A 24247-nucleotide genomic window follows, 5' to 3' on the forward strand; every position below is an offset into this window, starting at 1 on the left:
CAGGAGTAATTTGGCATCCGCGCAGTAATTCCTCCTGGTGGAAGAGCTTGGTAGCTTCTATCTTGACCTGTTTTGGAGCTATAGAGGAGAGAGGGAGAGGCTAAATGCTAACGCCGTCTGCGCTGTGTTTACGTGACTGAAGGCACGGGTGAAGATCAGACAGGTCCTAAAGAACTCGTCAAAGCTAAGGTAAGAACATATCTCAGTATGTAAAAACGGTGGCCTACTCCTTTAAGAGCTCTAAAAGTATGGCAAATTGGAATCAAGGCTTTTGACGGATTCCACAGAGGTTCTTTAACAACACTCTGCACAAGCGTCAACGAGAAAAGATAAAGTCCCTGTGATGCTGTACCTACTATCAGCTGCTGTTCAGACACAGAGGGAGAGAGAGCTGCAACGACATTGTTTCAGCTTTCCAACTGGCGCGGTTGCCGTTCACGCTTCTTTATTGTCAATCCAACCAACATTTTAAACGCAGAAATCCTCTGCATGCCTGTGGGGGCGCTGTACCAAAACCTTCTACAGGAAAAACAGCGAACAAGAAACACGCTTCTCTGATTGGTCGATTAAACTCCACTTCCTTTTCCCGTCTTGTTTACGGAACGGAGCGGTATCGGACTGTGGATGTTTTGGTTTTCTTTTTTTCAATTTTGAATCTGGCAGTGACAGTACCTACCGTCGGTACTCATCATGAGCAGCAGACAAGGCAAAACCGGGACTTAGTTTAGTCCCGGCAGTGATGTATTGGAAGAACATAGCATCAAGGGAATAGTTTAATGGAACGTTTCAGTGATATGAGGATACGTTCTGGATCTACTTCTGGATAATTACTCTCTGAAGCATTTATTCCTATGTGCGTGCTACTTTTAATTAGTCATTGTGATAAAGCCACACTGTGTAATTTCACCCAATTTATTTTGTGGCTTGCACTAGGGCTGCTCGATTATTGAAAAAATAATAATCACGATTATTTTTGTCATAATTGAAATCACGATTATTCAAACGATTATTTGTTGCCTTTATAAAAATCCATCAAAAAAGTGACAAAAATCCAGCAAAAAGGTGACAAAAATCCATTAAAAAAATGACAAAAATCCAGCAAAAAAAGACAAAAATCCAGCAGAAAAAAAGACAAAAATCCATCAAAAAAGTGACAAAAATCCAGCAGAAAAAAGACAAAAATCCAGCAAAAAAAATACAAATATCCAGCAGAAAAAAGACAAAAATCCAGCAAAAATAGTGACAAAAATCCCTAAGAAAAAAGACAAAAATCCAGCAGAAAAAAAGACAAAAATCCAGCAAAAAAAAAGACAAAAATCCAGCAGAAAATGACAAAAATCCAGCAGAAAAAATACAAAAATCCATAAAAAAAAGTGACAAAAATCCATAAAAAAAGACAAAAATCCAGCAGAAAAAAGACAAAAATCCAGCAAAAAAAATTACAAAAATCCAGCAGAAAAAAGACAAAAATCCAGCAAAAAAATTACAAAAATCCCTAAGAAAAAAGACAAAAATCCAGCAGAAAAAAAGACAAAAATCCAGCAAAAAAAAAGACAAAAATCCAGCAGAAAATGACAAAAATCCAGCAGAAAAAATACAAAAATCCATCAAAAAAGTGACAAAAATCCCAAAATTAAAAATTAGGGAAAAAAATGTGGAAATTTTTTTTTTAAAAAAAAAGCATTTGAAAAAAAAAAAAAAAAATTATAATCGATTTTTTTTTAGATTATGCTATTTTTGTAATCGTTTACTGTTGTAATCGAAATCGTAATCGAATTTCGATTAATTGCACAGCCCTAGCTTGCACTACCGTAAAACAAACAATAACCAGATAGGGTAGTAAGGATGCTGCATAAATTTTGTCGAAATAATAGTCAAATCTATAATATACGTTGAGCAGCTGCTTTGATGTCTAAGACGGACACAGTGTGGACATTTCCTCCTATCCATTATCCCTATTCATCCTATCCACAGAGTTCACATGCTTATTATTATTAAAGAGCATAAGCAAAATTCTGCAATAACTTCTCCTAAAAGTATACTTTATTGTAATGTTAGTAAATGTAACAAGTAAAGCAACTACTCACTAATATGTGCTATGAACAAGTCTATGACCTACGTATCTTGTACTCATATTTGCTAATCGGTCATCTGTAACATAAAGTACAGTACTTATACTCATATCGGTTTAAGAAGCAGCGCTCCCGGTGCCTCCTTACATTTGTCACTAGAGGTGCATACATACGGTTACCATTCATACTTAATAAGACCCCATGAAGACTAATGATAGCAGCCTTTTGCCTTAGTTCCAGCTCAATCAAATGGAGATTTAGCTTCAACAGCAGACCAATTCTGAGCCCTTTTCCTCTGTGAAGCATCAGAGCGGAGCTGCCCTCAAGAGGCTACTGTGGGAATGACAAGGCTGCCAGTGCATTATGTCAGATTGCATTTTTACATTTCTGCCAATGTGATCAGGTACGGTTAAAGAGAGATTGTGTGGTCCAGGCAGAAAGCTTTCTGTTAAAAAAAGTATCACCATGCAACATTAGCTTGAAGTAAAACACTCTTGAAGCCTCCGGCAATACTGGTCCCAAACAGAGGAGCGTTAGTGCTGACAGTATAAATAAGGAAAAGGGCAGAGTGCGGCGGTGGAGGTGAGGCAGAACAGAGCGCGAGTGTGACCCAGTTCAGAGCCTGCTGCTCAGGTAAACACACACAGGCACAGACGGGCAGCACAAAGGCCTCTGCAGGGGCCATACTGTCGCAGAACTTCACTTCCTCCAGGGAAAGTTTCAAGGTTTTAACAACAACAAACAAGGTTCAAATCTATTCAGCGAGCGTTAACCGATAACCACTGTTCCTCTGTCTGTATACCACCGTCTGGGCTTTTCAAAGACATGTTTGGTACAGCAAAGTTATGGAGAAAAAGCAGCTTGAACATCAAGTGGAATCTTTAAAAAGCAACACAAAAACTATCTTTGTCAAGACACATTGGCCGTTATCTTCAACTGGCAGACGCCAATCAAAAGACTAGAAATACGTTTTATGTACTGCCTTTTCTTTATTTTCAACACTATTTCTATTGTAAAATTCTCAATAGACTAGGGGTGCCCAAACTTTTTGTCTCTGAGGGCCAAAATGAAAAAGTGTCTGCGAGTCGCGGGGCCAAACACGGCGATGTCAGCAACACATATAACTGCAAATAATAATAGTTACTTTATTTTCTTTTTTGGTATACATTTGCATTTAATTCTATCTATGCAAATAACATGCTACAAAAGCCTAGCTTTAGTAGAAAAAAATTAATGATTGTAGCAATATAGTGACACCACCTGTACCTGCAGAACCTACAGTGACTTTACCTCATTCATTTCTTCTTCAAGTCAAAGAAAATGCCATATTAGACCAATTTGAAAGTGTCAGTTCAGCATAAATTCTTTTATAAGTCATACATGTCAACGATCTTTGCAATAAAATTTGGAAAAATGGGAAAATTGATGACGCTTTATGACTGACAAATACCAAGACACCAGAACAGTGTTTCCTTAACTTTGCAAAAGGAGTGAAACAGCGCCCCCAATTTGACGCTGGTGGCCAAAACGTGAACTGCATCCATGTTTGCCATTGAGAATGAATGAGAGTTAACCAGGGGCTGACTGGCCACATGTCCATTCTGGAAGAGCACAGAAGGGCCACTGGCTCTAAGGCCACCAGTCTCGCCTCAACCGAGCTTTACCCAAATCTAAAAGCTAAAAAGAAAAGCATCAAAATAGCGAGCAAAAGAGGATGAAAAGTCAACAAAAACATAAGAAAAACACGGACAAAAAAAAACTACTAAAACGTGAGAAAAACACAACAAAAAATGATGGAAAAAATGCTTAAAAAAACAACAAAAATATGACAAAAATGTGGCGACGTGACGAAAAGTTTCCGTCACTTTTGTAGGTCTTAGCTTTCAAATGAGGCGTTACATTGTTGCTCTCCAGTCGAGAAGCTTGTAGATTTGGGTAAAGCAGTATAAAAATAACATGAATCTAAAAGGAATTCCGTGGAGTATGGTGTGCCACAAGGTTCAATTTTGGGACCATTATTATTTATATTATTGATTTTGTTTCTGTTTCTACGACCACCTTTCCAGCTCTTTTTGCTGATGATACCAATAAAAAAAATAATAATAAAAAGCCGAACTGGGGAAAATGCACTTGGTTAAGGCGGGTGGTAAAAGGTTAAAGTATGTATTTGTGGAAGGCAACAATTACGCTAATTTGGGCCAGGCTAGTCAGAGCCCAGGGCTGTTTTTCAGTCCCAGTCCGCCCCTGGTTTCAACCAGATGTGGCGCAAATGTAGGTTACTCTCTGGCAATTTTGGCCCGCAGGCCCCACTTTGGGCACCCCTGCATTAGACATTAAACTATGATTGAGGAAACAAAAAAAGGTGAAATGAGTCCAAATGTGTATTATATTCAAAATTCCCTCAATGAGCTTCATAAGGACGCCCCTGAAAAGGTTTAAAGTCGTGAGGTCAAAGCAAAAGGCGGTTATTTTCACCTTTTTTTGTTTAAAACGTAATTCCATTCGTTTTTCAGTCGATTTTACCCAGAACTCTCCCAAAAAAAAACTAAAATCAGCCCAACAATGGAGAAGGCCACACAAGTGAAAGCTTTTCTGCACTTAAGTCAAGGCTAAATACGCAAAAAACGATTTGTCAGACAGTTGCAGCCTCTTTTCATTAGTCAAGGTGCAAAGATTTGATTGAAGCGTAAATATCAGTCCCATTGTCATTTCAGATGATTTGAAAAAAAAAAAAAAGTACCTTTCATTGCTCACATCTTAGATATTGAGGCTTATCTGGCTGGCGTTATTTTAATGTTCTATTAAAAATGGTCTTTTGAACGGACCCCAAAGATTCAACTCATAAACCAACGCCTTCAGTGAGAATATGCAATGGAAATAGTCGTGAAGTAAAAGAAAAAAGTGTTTCCAGACTTTAAGGCAACACTGTTTTCTTTGGAATAAAGCGTCTCATCAGTTCTGACCTCTCGATGCCCAGCTCCTTGTTGCTCATCTGTTGGACGGACACCAGCACTTTCTTCTGCACGTTCTGTCGCAGTTTGAAGAAGTACTTGTCTCTGTCTTTCGGGACAGAACTGTGAAGAAGAGGAGAGACGGACACAGCTCACACACAGCAGAGTGGAAGGCTGACGTTTTGGACCATGACAGTACCTGTAGTTGCCTTTGCCGTCGTCCTCCTTGATCTCTAAGCTCACGGTGAAGGTGTAGAGGTCGCTGTCGCAGGGGCCGCTCAGTGCCGAGTCCACCGTGTCTGCGGGTTTGGACGAGCGGCGGAAGGCGGTGGAGAAACTGTACAGGATGCGGCTGACCTGGGGACAAAGGATGAGAAATGAGGAGTGAAAAGCAAATACAAAACTCTACTGCAGTGGTTCTCAACCTTTTGGAGCCGCGACCCCCATTTTAACAGTAAAAGGGATTCGTGACCCCTGCTCCGGTCACACAGTGAGAAATAGAAATTGTAGCCTACATAATTCTTAACCCCTTAACTCCCGCCTGAACCGAGAGGATCTTTTTCCTCACGTCATCAAAAATTTTTTCCATCATTTTTTTGTTGGGTATTCGACTCATTTTTGTAACTTTTTGTAATTTTTTTTGTCAATTTTTGTCAAATTTTTGTAATTTTTTTTATCACATTTTTATCACATTTTTGTAATTTTTTTGTCACATCTTTGTCATTTTTGTCATTTTTTTGTCACATTTTTATCAGATTTTTGTCATTTTTTTGTCACATTTTTGTCATTTTTTTGTCACATTTTTATCATTTTTTTGTCATTTTTTTATCACATTTTTGTCATTTTTTTGTCACATTTTTATCATTTTTTTGTCATTTTTTTTATCATTTTTTTGTCATTTTTTTGTCACATTTTTGTCATTTTTTTGTCACATTTTTATCACATTTTTGTCATTTTTTTGGTCACATTTTTAATCACATTTTTGTCATTTTTTTGTCACATTTTTAATCACATTTTTGTCATTTTTATGTCACATTTTTGTCATTTTTTGCATTTTTTTTGTCCATTTTTTATCACATTTTTTGTCGAATTTTTATCATTTCTTTGTACATTTTTTTTCACTTTTTTGTCAATGTTTTCTCACTTTTTTGTCCCATTTCCATCATTGTTTTCATCTCAGCTTTTTTCCAGAAGCTTTTGGATTGGGGTAAAGCCAAACTGGAGAAAATGTGCTTGGTTCAGGTGGGAGTTAAGGGGTTAAAAAACAAAACAAAAAAAATTTAATTCATCAAACTACAAACAAATAATGGCACTCTGGTAAAATAGCACACACATGCTACAATAAAATATCAGATTATATGCTAATGAAAATATCAAATAAGACCTTTTGTGGTCAAGCAGGGTTGTACAGATGGAAGCAATTCAAATGCAATGCTCCTCAAAGGATAAAAGAGTTATGGACCAAAACAACAAATGAAGCCATCTCATATCTCAATATCGATACACAGATGACTCCACAAACCTGCATCCTTGGAAATTTACATCAAATTAGTGATGCTTCAGCAAAGAAAAGGAACATATTTTTATCATTATGCATTGTAACAAAAAGAAGAATATTGAAAAAATGGATAGATTACGACAGTCCGACTCGTTATGATTGGTATGCACAAGCTATGGAGATGATATCAGTAGAAAAAACAGCTTTTAGGTTAGATAATAATGAGTCCGATTATTTGGAAACATGGGACCCATTACATCAATTTATATTAAGTGTTAAATGAATATACGTAAAGTATAATAGATATAATCTATACTCCAGGGAAACTAGTATTTCCTCTGGTCCTAACAGTACCTTTCTAATCCCAGCACCACAAGTACAATAGTCCTGTGAGTGTGGAACAAGAGTGCCATCTGCTGGCTCTGTTCCGCCATTGCCCAGATCAACCCCTGCTTTTGCATCTGGAGAAACGCGCCTGTCTAACTGTGGCCTGTGTGACTCACGGCCTCTTTGATGTGGCAGGAGAAGACGTGGATCTGAAAGTCCTCCGAGCTCCTGTAGCTCTCGGTGAAGGAGAAGCAGTCGCTCTCCACAGACCCGTCTTTCCCACGGGCGCAGAACAGCACTTTGTAGATGGGGAAGGAGGCGATCTCCGTGCCCGACGCCTGCTCCACAATCCTGCGGGAGAGAAACGGGACAAACTTTACATCCCTGGGACGTTTCATATACTTAAAAAACATGTGTGTCCCTCCCAGTAAACAGAGGAAAAGCTTTAGAAAGAAAACAATGTTTGTGTCCAGCAAAACCTGCAACTCAATATGACTTGGGCCGATTCTTGGTGTTTTCAATAATCCTTTTGTGAAAGCGATGTCACCATTTCCAAAGAACTATTTACTGGCTGTTGCGCGGTGCTGCTTTAAACAGTGAGGAACGCCAGATGTGGTTACACTTGAATAAATGATCAGAGGTGGGAGTAAGTCACTAAATGCAAGTCTCGAGTCAAGTCCAAGTCGTGAAGGTCCAAGTCTCAAGCAAGTCCAAGCCAATCGGTCATGGGGTCAAGTCAAGTCAAGTCAAGTCAAGTCTTGCTTTAGCCGGCAAGTCACCTCAAGTCACAAACGCCAGTGTGTCTACTTTTCAAAATGTGTTTCATCTTGAAAATAACAAGTGCTTTCTCAAGATATAGCGATTTTGAACATTTAGGCTAAAATCAAACTTTTTAAAATCTCATGGATTTGGATTTAAAGTTTAATTAATACTTAATCACCAAAAAATTCAAACTATATATATTTTAAATGCTCCAGTCTATGTACAAAATTACTGGGACAGCATTTTAAGGAAGGGGGCCCGGGGAGGAGCGACTTAAAAAAAATGATGCTTTTCCTTGTAGTGTGAAATATAAATATCAAACAATATTTTTGTTTTTGTTAGTTTCTGGCAGTTTTTCTGTCATTGGTTCCCCTGTAACGCCCCGGCCCCTGTATACTCGGATTCGCCCCTGCTCAAAATAGATTCTGCGTAGCCTTCAGTCCCGCTGTCTCTGGGCTGTGTGCGGATGCGTAAAATAGCCTCTAAATGCTGTAAACTTTGTGTGAACGCCTTAAAACATCGAAAAGCCCCAAGATTCCTGTTGATTAATCAGCTCTTACATGGTGGTTCTGGAGGCTCCGTCTGCGCTGTAGGTCCAGTCCATTGTTTTAAACGTTTTCCTGTCCGTAAATCTCCTCCTCTTCACTGTCTTTAGAAACTTTTAATGCATCCAAAGAAACACGTGGTATTTCCTCCGGCTAATCACCATATGTAAACATAGATGCTCCGCTTTTACGAAATGAATCCTGATCTTTCGACAGTTTCACTCAAATAAATAATAACTATGAAGTCATGACAGCGAGTCATTGAGAGTCAAGTCCAAGTTAAGTCTCGAGTCACAAGCAGCAAGTCCCAAGTCAAGTCTTTTTGGAGCTTTGGTCAAGTAAGTCTCAAGTCCCAAAAATTGCGGCTCGAGTCTGACTTGAGTCAAGTCATGTGACTCGAGTCTCGATGATTGGAAATGGAACAATCAATACTCCAGCACAAGGCCAAATCTCCAACACTTCAGTGACAGAGATGACCACAGATGACCGGTCATGACCCTCCGTCTGCAGTAGTAAGGTAAGCTAGTACACGGTCTCAGAGATACTTGTACTTCCTTCATGTACTTCTACACTCACTTTCAGTTCTACTAAGTGGCTTCCCTCTGAGTGTAAGTATCGCTGTGGACATTGTTTGATATCTGAAGCATGTCCAGGAGCAGGATTCGGCCACGCATAGCGGTGTGACAGGGCCCCGTTCTTGCATGGATTCTAAATGTGTCCGAATCAGCACACCCACCAGCCCGCCGGAGCAACAACTGTCATCCACACAGAGTTTAGAAGAATTTAAACTCACTTTGACTAAAATATGTGTCCTCTAGAATCAGAAAACAGATCTGCACATTTACGGGTTCATCTCCCATGTCAAAATGGAGAAATGGGGAAAATATGAGTAATAAAAAAATGTGAAAAATGGGCAAAACAAGAAACAATTGGGGTAAAAATAAGGGGAAAAAAACATTGGGCAAAACAAATTGAAAAAGATAGGGGGGGAGATAAAAAAAATAAAAAAAGATTTAAAAAAATAGGGCAAAAAAAGGACACTTCCTTTAATGCTGTCCCTGCACCAACAGCATCCAAACCTGGATGTAAAGATACAAGATTCTTTTCAGTAGTACCTAAACTTCTTTCCCGATACCAGATGGGTATCATTGAACGGCTCTAATTATAGGCGGCTGCATATATGAAAAAAAAACACCTATCCCCCAAAAAAATTGCTACAAAAGGTTTTTCAATGGTTTTCTGTAGTATCAGGTGTGCTTATTAACATACTAAAAGTCTACCAAAATCTGACCACTGGAAACGTCTCATTTTCAAGATGGCGTCCAAGAGGGTGGCGTGATCCTTAAAATGCCCATTACTCATTTATTACTCATCCTAGACAAGTCATTTTGGTGTCTAAAGATCTGGAAGGGTTAAAACCGTTCCAGGTCCACAATGTCAGTTCGCTCGCCTCGCAGTCTTTGTCCACGATTTCTATGTCATAATTATGTGATCAGACAACAAAATGACTTGTCTAGGATGAATAATAAAGGAGTAATGAGCATTTTAAGGATCACGCCACCCTCTTGGACGCCATCTTGAAAATGAGACCTTTCCAGTGGTCAGATTTTGGTAGACTTTTAATATGTTAATAAGCTCACCTGATACTACAGAAAACCATTGAAAAACCTTTTGTAGAAAATTTTTTGGGGTCAACCTATATATGCAGCCGGCTATTAGGAATTATCCAGGATCACACTATGCACAACCCGATCTAGGAGCATTAACATTGAGATAAAGACTGAAAGACTGAAACCCTAACCCTAATGTAGGTGTAATTTTGACTGGGGGGACACTGACCTGACTGATCCGTCCGGTCCACAGGGCACGTGCAGGGTGATGGGGATGGGGATGGCGCTCTCGGCCCGCAGCGTGGCCATGGCCCGTTGGGCCTCCGCCTCGTTCCGTGGAGCTTTGACCCACGTGCAGCCCAGGTACGACAGCTTGTTGAACTGAACGCTGTCCTCCTCCGGGGCGGCTGGGCGGGTCGGTGTGTCTGGAAGAACTGGACAGAGGGTATTTCAACGAGACTGTTTTACACGCAGAGCCAAACTATGATCATCGGGCCACGCCTCCACTTAAACTCCATTCAAATATGGTTGCGTGAAGTGTTCCACTACAAAGTATAATTACACAAAATTAAACAATGTGGATTTTCTAAGCAGATAAAAGGGGGAACTATATTTTAAGGCATAATGATACCAGGAGTAGTTTGGCATCCGCACAGTAAAGTGAAGATTACTGTGTGGATTTCGAAGTACTCCTGGTATTATTACGCCTTACAATATAGTTCCCCCATTTATCTGCTTAGAAAATCCACATTGTTAAATTTTGTGTCATTATACTTTGTAGTGGAACACTTCACGTAACCATATTTAAATAGGGAAAACGTGGAAGAGCTTGGTAGCTTCTATCCTGACCTGTTTTGGAGCTATAGAGGAGAGAGGGAGAGGCTAAATGCTGACGCCGTCTGCGCTGTGTTTACGTGACTGAAGGCACGGGTGAAGATCAGACAGGTCCTAAAGAACTCGTCAAAGCTCAGGTAAGAATATATCTCAGTATGTAAAAACGGTGGCCTGTTCCTTTAAGCTGTGAGCTCTTGTATATGAAGTCAAATCAGCTGTGGAGGTCCTCCAGTCTCCCTCTGCGTTTCACACTTGACAAACAGGAAGTAGAACAATGACTTCCACTGCTGACTTGCTCTTATTCCACAACACTCTCCCCACTTCCCTTTGGCCTGTCAGCACAAATACCGCTCCCCAAACCCCAGCATGAGAATACAATGCTCCACATTAAACGGACTTGTCTTGCATAATTGTGACTTGTGCACATGCTTGTGGCACGTCTGCATTCATATTTTACTTTTAATGATTTAAAACAATATCAAGGCAAGGAAATGTTTACAATGATGAGAGAATGTGATGTCATAGGTGAAAGCTTTCCCTTTTAAGGACTCCAGACAGATTCCACAGAGGCTCAGACTAAACTTTTTACGGAAACCAGTGAAAGTTGGATTGCTTCCTGTTCAAGTACAACTTCCCTAAAGGTAAGTGCTGAAAAGATGCTCGCACAGAGTTTCACAGACATAATAATGACTGACAACATTCTCGACAATATAAGCGAGTATCAAAGAAAGTACCTGGGGTGGACGGTTCCAGGATGTGTCTCTCTGGTTCCTTGTGCTTCTCCATTTGTTCCGTGCAGCTCTTTTCTTCTTCCACTTCATCTTCGTCACCCTCTCCATCACCCAGCACCTCCTCCATGGCCTTCTCCAGCTGCTCGTTCCCGTTACACGACATCTGAGACGCACAACATCGGCATCAGCTTTGTAAATATACTTCGCTATGTGTCATCTAGAACTAGAAAACAGAGCAATAATGTTTGGAAGATCTGCACATTTGCAAGATCGGGTTCATCTCCAATGTCAGGAATAAAGGGATACATTTTAGCAAAAATAAGGAAAACATTTTGTGTAAAAAAGATAGGGAATTTGGGGAAAGAGTAACAATATTAGTTTTAAAAAAAAGAGCAAAAATGAGGGAAAGAAATTGGGAAAAATGGTGCAAAAATAAAAACTGAAAAGAAGCGGGAAAAAATAGGGGGAAAAATGGGGAAAAGTCACTTCCTTTCATACTGTCCCTGGACCAACAGCATCAAAACTTGGATCTAAATATCGAAGATCTTTTTCGGTACCTGCTTTTTTGATACTTGTAGTACCTCAACTTTTTTACCGTTAAACTTTAATAGTACCCAGCCTTTAACATCAGTAATGGGCAGTTAGTAGTTCACCAAGTGTTAATTCAACAAAAGTTGCTAAAATACCATTGTGTTAAGCATCATTTTTTTTTAATTCCCCAAATTAAGTTGAAAGTTTCAACTTGGTTATCTGCAGAGTACATGACATCCTGTAATCCACACAGCAGTACTTTCTCAAAGACCTTTGGCCTTTTGGAAGGCCTACAGTGAACATTTAAAGCACTTTGACAAAATGCTACTTGGGTTCAACAAGTACTGAGTAGCAAACCTGGCTAACGCCAGACTGGGGACCATGGCCCAAATTTTCACATGGATTTGGGAACCAATCACAGAACGAGGAGGGACGGCAAGATGGTGACGAGCTATTCGATATACAGAAGCTTGTAGTTTATTTACGGATTAAAACAAAAGTTTATTTACGGATCAAACATGACAGCAGCAGACGCGACGCTATTTTTCGATCAAGCTTTAGGCCGCGTTCTAAATAGTTTAGCTCGAAAGTTTACAGCAGGTACGTCACACGTCATCGGATACGATGATACGATTGGCTGTGCTACGTGCAGACGCATGAGAGACATTCAGCCCAATAAACGGCTATAGACGATCGTAAACCACACCTCACCTACGAGACAATGAATTTTAGCCAGGCTACTGAGTAGCTGTTTGAGTGCAAAAAATGATGAGAAACAAAAGATCCTAATCGTAAGATTCTCTAATATGAGGAGCATTTGCCCATATGTTGTCCGGTGTGTAATATATCGTTATCATGATATTTCTCTCTTATATTGTGCTATAATATGATCATTTTCTCCCCTCTTTACCTTGAGTCTAGGCCTGCCCTCAGAGCTCTGTGGTGACCCCGCGTTGGACTGCACCAGGACGAACTCCTCACTGGTCACCGTGGCGACGGACTCGGTGGAGCTGCTGACTTTACCCAGAGACGCTCGCTCATCCATGTCTGGGGCCGGCCACTAGGGGTCAGCAGGGAGCCCCCCTTCACCTGGCCCGTCCCGGACTTCTCTGAAGGAGCACAGCCTGCACAAAACGGGACACAAATAGCTTTAATCAGCAAAGCAAACAGCTAGCATGTTAGCCTGCATATGCACTGCAGCATCCACTAAGCCATCCCAAACAACGTTCTGATCATCACAATAAACAATGATATTGCAATGTTTGTGTAAGCTCAGTCTCACAGGAGCTTTTCATTGCAGAAATAGGTTTTCAGTAGGAACATAGTTCTCCTCTGTCTGAAAGCACAGTAAAGAGGGGCAGGTAGTGAAACAGCAGCGGTGTGAAAGTGCCTATAGGACCAGCTGCAGCAGTGTAGCCAACATGGGAAAGCTTATCTTTAACCTTCTCAAAAAGTAAATATGCACGGCACAGACCTTAGTCTAGTGAGCCAGCCACTCCTCACTTCTCCCTGAGTGGCTGAAACCCCCTCACAGAAAATGTGTTGGAGGGCCAGCTCCGCCCTGGGCTGCCCCTGGACTCTGTGAAGGAGGTGAGGGACAGGAGGGCAGTGGCGGGCACAGACATTTTGAAGGGCAGGTGCTCAACCAAGACAAAAGGGCAACCCCTGCAGGAGGGTATCCATCATGGACAACACCCCCCACCCACTGTATGGGGCTGTAGAGGAGCTGCGCAGCTCTTTCAGTGGAAGACTGAGACACCCTCAGTGCAAGGAGCGCTGCCACAAGTCCTTCATCCCCACAGCTGTCAGTCTGTACAACACAGTACAGTAACTAATGTGCAATAACCACTATACAAATCAATTGTATGCATCAGTGTCACTTCATCAACCACCTGCACTGGGACTGTAAACTTTGCACTGCCGATGCTGACATTTTATAGTCTGTTTTAATTTTGTTTTTTATTTTTAATACTTTTTAATAAGCTTTTGTATCCATTGTATAAAGATACCTCTATTTACTATTTAAATATTTGTACATTTCCTGTCTATTGTGCACCATTGATGGAACGTTGTGAGAACAATAAATGCTTCTAATCTTCTTATCACATTTGTTTATTCTGTGCATGCCACTCAAATCCACAAGAATTTTCCAAATAAATTACCATTGTTTCAACTTTTTATCATTGTTTCAACTTTTCTCACCACTAATTGATTTTAACTTCCAAAAGCCATGGATGTGACCACCACTATTTACTTGGTTTTCCTCTAGAAGTGCTTTTCCATAAAATCGCTGTCAGTTTTTCCCCCCTGCTAACAAACACACATTGTCGATCCCGGCAGCGCACAAGACAACATTTTATGAATGCATTCATTCCATTACTGACAACAAAGTGACCAGAACTGGATTGGAGTCATGGGACTTGATTAAGAGCACAGAAGAACAAAGACAAGACACTTTTCTCTAGTTCTCCTCCAAATAAAGGAAAGCACCCTGGTCATGTGCTGCACTCACATTCATCCAATTACACACAACAAACAGAGGGTCAATTTGCACATGAGAGCAGAGCGAGGCATCATGGGAAAGGCTTTACTTCTGCTGTGGTTGTCATCAATCAGTGTGTACTGTAAATGCACGAGAACAGGTCATTTAATGGTTTACTGACGACTTTCCATGGAATCTGCTAAATATTAACAACACAAACTCTCGGAAATGTTGTGTGTGAACCTTTAAACCCTTGGTGTGTCTGCACGGTGGTTACATTTCCAGACCAGCTTCATCATTTGTAGACTGATCCTCCACTAAGGTACTCCCGAGTCCTGACTAAGATCCTTACTGACAATAGCTCACGCTCAGAAACATCACAACATTACAGCTTTTAGTTTCAAATGGAGAATTCTATAGATGAGAGCAACATCTACATTACAGAATAGACAAACTAGCCTCCTCTTGTCTGATGACATGCTGAGTTTCGACTAGCTGCTGGAAACTGCCAGCTCCCTGCTCTCTCCCATGTATTTGCATTTGGCGCCTGCATTCACGACATGTTGTGCCGTGCTGTTCTGCCTTTGATATGTTCACTTCACTTATGACTTCAGGAGAAAGCTGACTTCTCCAGAACTACCATAGCAGCGACTGCTACGTTCTCCGTGTGCATACGCAATAAACTTCACACTTGATCGGACAACATTTCTTCAGTTTTCCTTTAGATTGGCAAGAAAATCCACAACACAGCCCATTGAAGTGATTTGTTGCTTCAGATAATTCATGGAGAACACTTTTAAACTGACCCACTGTGACCATCATGCTTCATCATGTCATTACAGCTCTTTTCTCTTTTATATTATTATTAAATTAAAATCATGCAGGCTATGATGTAGTTTTGTGTCTTGTGAGAGCAAATGGTATGAAAGCGTCCTGATCTCACTTGCGTATATGTTATTTTTTTGCTTGTATAACATTATTTTATCATGTTATTTCATGATATGACATTATCACATGATACCATCACCAACCCAGGTAGCAGTCGTGTCTGAGCCAGTTCTTTCTTGTGCACAGCTGGCTGACTGGCGACTCCACCGCTCTTATCTGGCCCAGTAACAAGCCTCAGTAGATTGAATGTTGGTCATCAGGCAGAATAACTCTTACTGCACCTGCTGTGGACACGCAGTGTTTGCCCCACAACAATCACAGTGGTCAGAAGATGCAGTGGTGCATCTTCTGGCCCAACAAACAGCGAGCCACAAGTTTTGGAATAGCTAGTTGGTTTGATACGTGGTCATTCTGCAGTTTGTCATTGTTGATTGAACGTAAAAAGTGCAAAAGAAATCTACAAAGAAAAAAGAATTTGTCTGTATTTAATGACCCGTCCGCTCAGCAGGGACACACGGGTGTCCAGAACCAACAAACCACAGTCACCTCATATTATTAACAAAATAAATCATCAATACAACATTGTGTAATAAATAAAATACCATCTGGAACAAGAACAATACAAATAAAACTAAATACTAAACAAAGGGCTAAACACCAATTTTGTGCACTTTTAATTTGTGCAAAATAATCAACACAAGACAAGTAACTTGTCACCACTCACTGCTTATGGCAGAGCTGACAGGTAGCATCGCTACAGGCTGTGCTCCTTGGCTTTGTGAAGAACGGCTACCCAAATTCATCTATCTGCACAATAACTGTCTCCATCTGCCAAACTGTGCGATGTATGCAGCGCGGTGCAGGAACTATCGCACTGCATTCTGCACAGAGAGGCTCCAAGTCCCAGGAGGAGCCGCTTCAGGATGCACTCCAGACTCACTGGACTCACATGGTTTAAACAATAAACTCATTTCATTTTATAGCCCTAAAGTCCTCAGCGCACTTATATGAAAGCAAACTCACCTGTAGGACACAGCTCTTAGAAACTTTGATGAGCTGCGAAGAGGGAACACTTTTCCAATTCGATCGGCCGGGATCAGCTGTGCTTTGTAATTAGCTGCGTAGTAGTCCTAATATATAGTCTAATATTTATTATTTAGGCCCCATCAAGACTGTGTTATGTCAGTCACTGACCTTTGTAACCTGCTTTACGTTTACAGTTCATATTGTTAACAGAAAAACTCAGAATATTATATATATACATTTTTTGAAGAAGAAGTTAGTTAAGGCGGCAGCACGGTGTTGTTTGGGCAGCTGCCTAAACAGGAAAGGGCTGCAGGAAACACTCAACTTGATATTATTTAAATATAAATATTGCGTCATTTCATAATAAATTGATATCACATGATCATTTTATATGAATGAAATCTGTAAGTGAGACCAGGAAGCTTCCATAAAATGGCACATGGTACAAAATGGTATTTAGTCATAATTTTAGCAGTAAGTAGTTTTGATTGATGACAAAAATGTCCAGATATTTTTCCTTGACTAAAATACGACTATATACGACTATAATATGACAGAATTAAAATATTGAATCATCGAAAATCAAAAATTCTACATTGGCAGTACAAAGTTTATAGTCATACCTCTAAAAAGCAAGATTCAAAAACAGGTCATTCATTCAGATTCCCGTCGCATTTTGATCAGGTGTGCCTCTGGTTGTAAGTCAAAAGTGACCATATCAGTCCTGTTTCATCGGAAATTGGGTTTAGCTCATTTCCTTTCAGAACGTGTGCCTTTTACTATGTGGTAATATTTGACTGCATTGGTCTTTATTTGAAATTCCATCGTAACTCTCCATTCCCAACACACCCAGTGATTAACCGGCCGCTCCTCTGGTCGGCCCAGTTGGCAACAGTCAACACGAAAGCAGTGAGTCTGCTGCAGACACAGACTGAGACTCAGACCACATGACAGGAAACGGCAAGCATCTGCCTGTGGAGCGGGGCGAGGCAAAACTCACATTATTCAGCTTTTTCTTCCACTATAATGTGACTCTATGGCTCTAAAAGGCCTCCCCTGGGAAGCTTTAAAGGAGTATTTGATCTGTGTTGTATTGTATCAGAGACTTATGAACAATTTGAAGAATATCTTAACCACCAGAAGACTTACGGAAAAAATAATAATCACCATTATTTTAGTAAAAATTGAAATCACGATTATTCAAACAATTATTGGTTGCCTTTAAAGAAAATAAAGGCAAAGGAAAAAAAGCTAAATATTTTCTTTGGACAGTTAAAAAAAGTCCCAATTATACTAAATAGACTACCCTTTCTGTTTAACTAATCCTCTATTAGCGACATCCCTGTCTCACCAGCCCTCACACCAGCCCAAGCAAACCGAGCTGCGTGGCCTGATGACATCAGTAGTTTGTTTAGCACGTGAAATGCAAAGAGAACAGACACAATCATCACAGCGGTATGAGGAAATAATACGAGTGCTTTGCGTTAGTGATATCTGCTCCTGAAGAAGAGTTATAGACTTTTCTGCAACAACCAGCTCTGGGCAAAGGATATAGAGGCTTCGAAACTTTGGTTCTCCTTTCAGAAAAAGTAGCGTTATCTCAAGAGCTACATACAAAAGTTATTATTATTTCCGCGCGCAGGACGGACTTTCTGCACTTTGGCTTAATAATATTGTCTTTCTCGATTGTGCCATTTTTTGGAATCGTCTAGTGCAATAATTGAAATTGTAAATTGAATTTCGATTAATTGCATAGACCCAGAATCGACCCCTGTGGAACCTCACAGGTCAATGCTATTTGGTCTGAGACAGTTTCCCATTGCAACATAGTAAGCTTGGTCCTCGAGGCAGGCTCTGAACCACTCGAGGGCCTTTCCACAGACTCCCTCACAGGTTTTTAACCTCTCTAGTAAGATCCCATGGTCCACTTTGTCAAACGCAGCGCTAAGGTCCAGCAGAATCAAAACTATGACCTTGCCTGTGTCTGTATTTAGCCTGACGCCATTAGTCACCTTGATCAAGGCCGTCTCAGTACTGTGACAGGGTCCAAAGCCCGATTGGAACACATCAAAAAGCTGGCTGTAGACCACTTTCTCACAGATTTTTCCTATAAAGGGCTAATTCAGTGGCATCAAGACCATTCTTCTTCAGAAGTGGCTTAATGACAGCTGTTTGGGAAAGCTCCTGTCTGGAGGGAGGATTACTATTGCAACAACACATCATCAGTAGGGTAAAACTAACCTGTCTAACGACGGTCTAATTCCAGCTCACGTTCCCTATTAGTGGGTGAACAATCCAACGCTTGGTGAATTCCGCTTCACAATGATAGGAAGAGCCGACATCGAAGGATCAAAAAGGGACGTCGCTATGAACGCTTGGCCCCCACGACCCGGAAACAGACAAGTGGAAGAAGATGGATGGATGGATGGATAAACCAGTGTATTCAGATCTGCGGTTTGACAGCACTACTGATGGAGACGCAGAGGGGGTAAAGCCAGGGCGCAAAGTCCAAACCAGTGTCTAATGTTCAGAAAGAGCTGGTCACTGGGACAAAGCAAAACACTCAGCTTTACCCATTCACACTAACAGCCTCGTTTTCAAAATAACTCCACAGTGACATATTAATTGTTTTTCTTCGCCAAAGCAAGCAAAAATTGTTCAAATGTGGATAACCTGCTTGAGTTCACTGCAATAATGGAAGGAAATAGACATTTTATTATATGTGATATTCACAGTGTTTTCAATCACATCAAAATAGAGGGTGTGCGACTCGTCCAGCAAAGCTTCAGAGGGGCACGGCTCCAAAAAGTGTACTGGAGACAAATGAATAAGTCTCTCCAAGTCTGGTTTAGATACTATGTTTCTTATTATAGCCATGTGTTTCAGATGGTAATAGGCCGCTGATATAATTGACTTAATATGATAATTGAAATTCAAGTCTGAGTCCATGATTACCCCTAGATTTCTAACCTGATTATTTAGTTCTAGTGAAAGAGCTCAAAGATGACCAATGACAGCCTCTCTGAGTTTTTGTGGGCCAAAGACAATGATCTTTGTTTTATCTGTATTTAGAAGGAGGAAGTTGTTTTGCATCCACACACTGATCTGTCTCATGCAATGACACAGTGTATACAGGCTCATGTTCACCCACTGTCAGTGAAACAGAGTATCATCCGAATAAGTGTGATAGGACACGTTGTTTCTGACCTAAAGGAAGCATGTACAGATTGAACAAGAGGGGCCCCAGAATCGACCCCTGTGGAACCTCACAGGTCAATGCTATTTGGTCTGAGACAGTTTCCCATTGCAACATAGTAAGCTTGGTCCTCGAGGCAGGCTCTGAACCGCTCGAGGGCCTTTCCAGAGATTCCCTCCTCCTCTAGTAAGATCCTATGGTCCACTTTGTCAAACGCAGCGCTAAGGTCCAGCAGAATTAAAACTATGACCTTGCCTGTGTCTGTATTTAGCCTGACGCCATTAGTCACCTTGATCAAGGTCGTCTCAGTACTGTGACAGGGTCCAAAGCCCGACTGGAACATATCAAAAACATTATTTACTAGAAGAAAGTCTGTAAGCTGGCTGTAGACCACTTTCTCACAGATTTCTCCTATAAAGGGCTAATTCAGTGGCATCAAGACCATTCTTCTTCAGAAGTGGCTTAATGACAGCTGTTTGGGAAAGCTCCTGTCTGGAGGGAGGTGTTAAAACTAAAGGCTGTTGTGACAAACTGCTCATCACAGACTTTAAAAATCTACTTGGTAGTTCATCCAGGGAGCATTTACTTGAAGAAAGTACCAGAAATAACGTCTTCTATTATAGTGACCGGTGTAAAATGTGTCAGCTCTAGGTCTACTACAGGTTGCAGTGTAACCATTTGCATTGAAGAACTGAGCGTTTTTAATGGCTTGGACCTTGTCACTAAAAATGTCACAAACTCATTGCACTCAGATGTAGACATGAATTCTTTGGGCAGTAAAACTGGAGGTAGGGCTGCACGATATTGAAGTGACTTGCGATATGCGATATGGCTGTGTAATATCGCGATAACGATATTATTGCGATATTTCACCAAACACGATATGTTCCATTTTCTTTTCAGCAAATTGTGTCAAAAAAAATAATAATTAAAAAACACCCAATCAGGACCAAAACAAGGGTAGAATTTAACAAAGCTTGTAAATGTTAAACTAAAACTGAACTTTTACACATGACTTCAATGCATGAGTTTGAGTTTGCAAAAAAATGGGGCGATCTCAGTCAGATGAAGGCTATGGTGATGTTGCGATATGTTGTGGCTTCTCGCGATATGGATATTGCATCAGCTAATATCGCGATACGATATTTTTCGCGATATATTGTGCAGCCCTAACTGGAGGGTTTGTGAGTCTCCTAACGATGGCAAACAGCACACCAGAGTAGGGCTGAAACAACTAATCGATTAATCGACAACTAATCGATTATTGAAATAGTTGTCAAGTATTTTAGTAGTCGATTAATCGTTTTCTAGTAAACACAGACTTAAAAAGAGCAAAAATGACATGCACATTTTTTATTTTTGATGGAAACCTACTTTGTTTTTCAAGTTAGGGTCTTTTCATAAATATCTGTCTGTGTCTCATCCAGTCATAAAGCAGAATTGGCACTAACAGCCTCCAAAAACACTCACTTTAAGTTTAAAAAAAATGAAAGAATAACGTTTTCATACACTTTTCACAGCTAAGCGATTACCAAAATAATCGTTAGTTGCAGCCCTACAACAGAGTGACCAGGGCAATATGCAATTATTTCAGGGAAATCCTCCTCCCTTGCTCTACGCAAAGTCTGGTGTAACATTTGTTTGTAAATTTCATAATGAACCTGGAGCTTTGACTTGTTCGTTCGGCTCTCCGGAACTCCCTTTTATGTTCCCTGACCGAATCTTCCTTTCACCATGGCGCCTTTTGCTTATTTTAACCATTTTAATCTTAACAGCAACTGTACAGTCCAAGACATTTAAAACACCTGACGAATAAGAGCTCAACAAATGATCGATATTTGAACGGGGGGAACAGGGAAAAGGTGACAAAGGCAGGACAGATGAAAAGTTAGGAGCTTTGTAATGTCAATTCATTTTCAGACCAGTCAAACAAAACCCGAGTGGTTACGACTCAAGTGTCAAATGCTGGGGACAGCTCTAGAACAAGCAAAGGTTTACACTTGTTTTAGTCCAGGTTTAGATCTGACTTCGTCCTGTTTCCAGTTCAGACTTGAAAGGTTTGATGATCATTGCAGCTTACTGTTTGTGGAAGCTGTCAGTCATCCTGGAGTTTCAAACATAACAGATGTTCCCAATAGCAAGCTAAACTGTTGCTCAGAGAACTACGGGAAGGGCCTTGAGTGACAGAACTTCTCCCCTCAGGTATAAAACTATAAAACTACCTTGCAAACAATCAAGCACAAAAGTATTTATGTAGCTCCTTTCAAAGACAGAGGAAGTTACAAAGTCCTTCACAAAAGAACAATGGAAATACAACTTAAAGCAGGGCTGATGTGAAATCTCTTAGGACAAGAGACGAAAAAGCTCCGGACAACCAGATCCAGATTATCACATTTGAAAACAATGCTGCTTTGACAATCCAAAGAAACCCAGTGCAAAGCTGAAAAGCGCCTCTTCCTGCATGGCCCACTATCACTCGGTCAGTGTGCTTTTGGCCCCGCTCCGGGTACGTACGTTCTACAGAAGCACTGAACTCAGAGGTCCCTTCAAGCCCCTGTGTCTACAATCAAACCTGTAACTGGACAAACTGGACTAGCACTCACAGACCTGGCTTGTTTTTTTGTGACTCAATACCTTCTCATATTCTCACTACTTCCTCGTCACCTGCTTTTTTCAGTCACTCAAGGCAGATCTAAAACGTTTTCCCCTGTGAGCTGCCGATGTCAAAGAAAAACAGCAGATACGTGGTTTGATATTTCAGCACAAGGACGCAGGTACCGGACGACAACATAATGGCGTCACGTTGCTGATGGAGGCAAAAAGCCGTGCAGAAATGCAAACGAGATCTGAGGGAAGCGTGTTGAAACACAACTGTAATGTTGATTAAGAGTTACAAAAACATTTTACATTAAGGCATTTGCATGTGTGTTCTGTTTCTCAGGGTGATTATCCCATCAGATCAAGCAGATCCTATGGCTAAAACCAGTTTGGAAATGAAACAAAGGTAAACTGTCCACTACAGAGTAGTGGACAGTTTATCACCTTTCCGTAACACTTTATATTACGGGCCTGTAAGTCCTTGGTACTTACAGAGGTAGTTATTTTTTTATGGATTTTTGTCACTATTTTTGCTGGATTTTTGTCTTTTTGTAATGAATTTTTGTCATTTTTTTAATGGATTTTTGTCACTTTTTTGCTGGATTTTTGTCACTTTTTTGCTGGATTTTTGTAATTTTTTTGATGGATTTTTGTCTTTTTTTAATGGATTTTTGTCTTTTTTTAATGGATTTTTGTCATTTTTTTTGCTGGATTTTTGTCACTTTTTTGCTGGATTTTTGTCTTTTTTTAATGGATTTTTGTCATTTTTAATGGATTTTTGTCACTTTTTTTGATGGATTTTTGTCACTTTTTTGCTGGATTTTTGTCACTTTTTTGCTGGATTTTTTCAAAGGCAACAAATAATCGTTTGAATAATCGTGATTTCAATTATGACAAAAATAATCGTGATTATTATTTTTGCAATAATCGAGCAGCCCTACTGTAAGTACAACAATATTTACCACCATCATTACTAGTATTTACCACTGTAAGTACCACAGACTTACCGGCTCGTAATGTAAAGTGCTACCCACCTTTCCTTTCAGGGTAAAGAGAAAAAACAGGGAAAAACAGAACACATTAACTCTCATCATCCCGAGCAGTGATTGTCATAACTGTAAACACAGACTGTGGGTTTCTACTCCCTGTTAATGACTGCACTCTTATGCTCCTAGTCCTTTCTCTTTATCCTACAGGCCTAAAACACAAAAGTATGTCTCAAAAGGTGCAGTATCGAGACCTTAGTCGGGGTATTTCATTTACTGACCAGCCAGAATTGCGTCTGCATTCAAACTCTGCCCAAACAAAGTGCTAATGCTGGAGACACGTATACTCATGTGGATGGACTAGCAAAACAACTTATTTACAAAGCCGCATGGGAGTGATCTGGCCCCTTTTTTTTGCAATAACAGCACCAGAGAGTACTTTGGGGATGGAGGTGTGAGGCTACGTGACAGGACAGGTGAGTTCAGGCTATACAGGAAGTGCTGAGGTGTTCCAAGCTAAACAAACCTAATGCTAAAGCTAACTCCAGTCCAAAACACACGGGATGAGAGGCGCTGCTTTGGAGCGGAGGGCTGGTCTCCGCTCCCGCGTGCGGAGGAAAACGGCGAATACGAGAAAGGAAAACTAAACATTTAGATTTGCTACGTGCAGGAATGACCTCAGACATGGCGTCGTTAGGAGGAAAAGAGCTGTCAACTTACTGTTATGGAGCGCGCGGGGCTTGTGTCGGATGGTGCTAACCCCGTGCTAGCCTAGCTCAGCCGCTCAGCTGTCACTGGAGTTGGAGCGAAGATCGTGTGTGCGGAAAGATGGATCACCGCACGAGGCTTCCGGGGGTGAATCAGGAGCGCACACCCGCAGCGCGCATGCGTCACACCAAAAATGGTTAGTGCTAGATCGTATGCTCCGGAGGGACGGTCTGCTGTGAGTTTGTATAGATCTATGAGTTGGTTTGTCTAAAAATACAAATAATCCTAATCCTAACCCTAATCCTTAAGGTTAACCCCTTAACTCCCAGCTGAACCGAGCACATTATCTCCAGTTTGGCTTTTACCCCAGTCCAAAAGCTTCTGGAAAAAAGCTGTGCAACAAAACTGAGACGAAAAGAATGATGGAAATATGACAAAAAAAGTGAGAAAACATTGACAAAAAAGGGATGACAAATTGATGAAAAAGTGGCAAAAATTTCAC

At 40.6% G+C, this 24247-nt stretch overlaps 1 protein-coding gene across 2 annotated transcripts in view; it reads right to left on the reverse strand.

Moving 5' to 3' along the window:
- Positions 1–23871, reverse strand: part of rabgap1l (RAB GTPase activating protein 1-like) — a 214102-nt gene extending 190231 nt beyond the window's left edge. For both annotated transcript variants that reach the window (XM_079580926.1, XM_079580925.1), the window contains exons 1-7: positions 23758–23871; positions 12772–12985; positions 11334–11493; positions 9995–10190; positions 7025–7199; positions 5223–5380; positions 5036–5146 (exon numbers count right to left, since the gene is read on the reverse strand). In XM_079580926.1, the coding sequence (XP_079437052.1) occupies positions 5036–5146; positions 5223–5380; positions 7025–7199; positions 9995–10190; positions 11334–11493; positions 12772–12906 (935 nt within the window). In that variant the 5' untranslated portion in view covers positions 12907–12985; positions 23758–23871. The remainder of the gene's footprint in view (positions 1–5035; positions 5147–5222; positions 5381–7024; positions 7200–9994; positions 10191–11333; positions 11494–12771; positions 12986–23757) is intronic.
- Positions 23872–24247: the final 376 nt, after the last annotated feature.

This window comes from Gobius niger (assembly GCF_951799975.1).
Source record: "Gobius niger genome assembly, chromosome: 22".
NCBI lineage: Eukaryota > Metazoa > Chordata > Actinopteri > Gobiiformes > Gobiidae > Gobius > Gobius niger.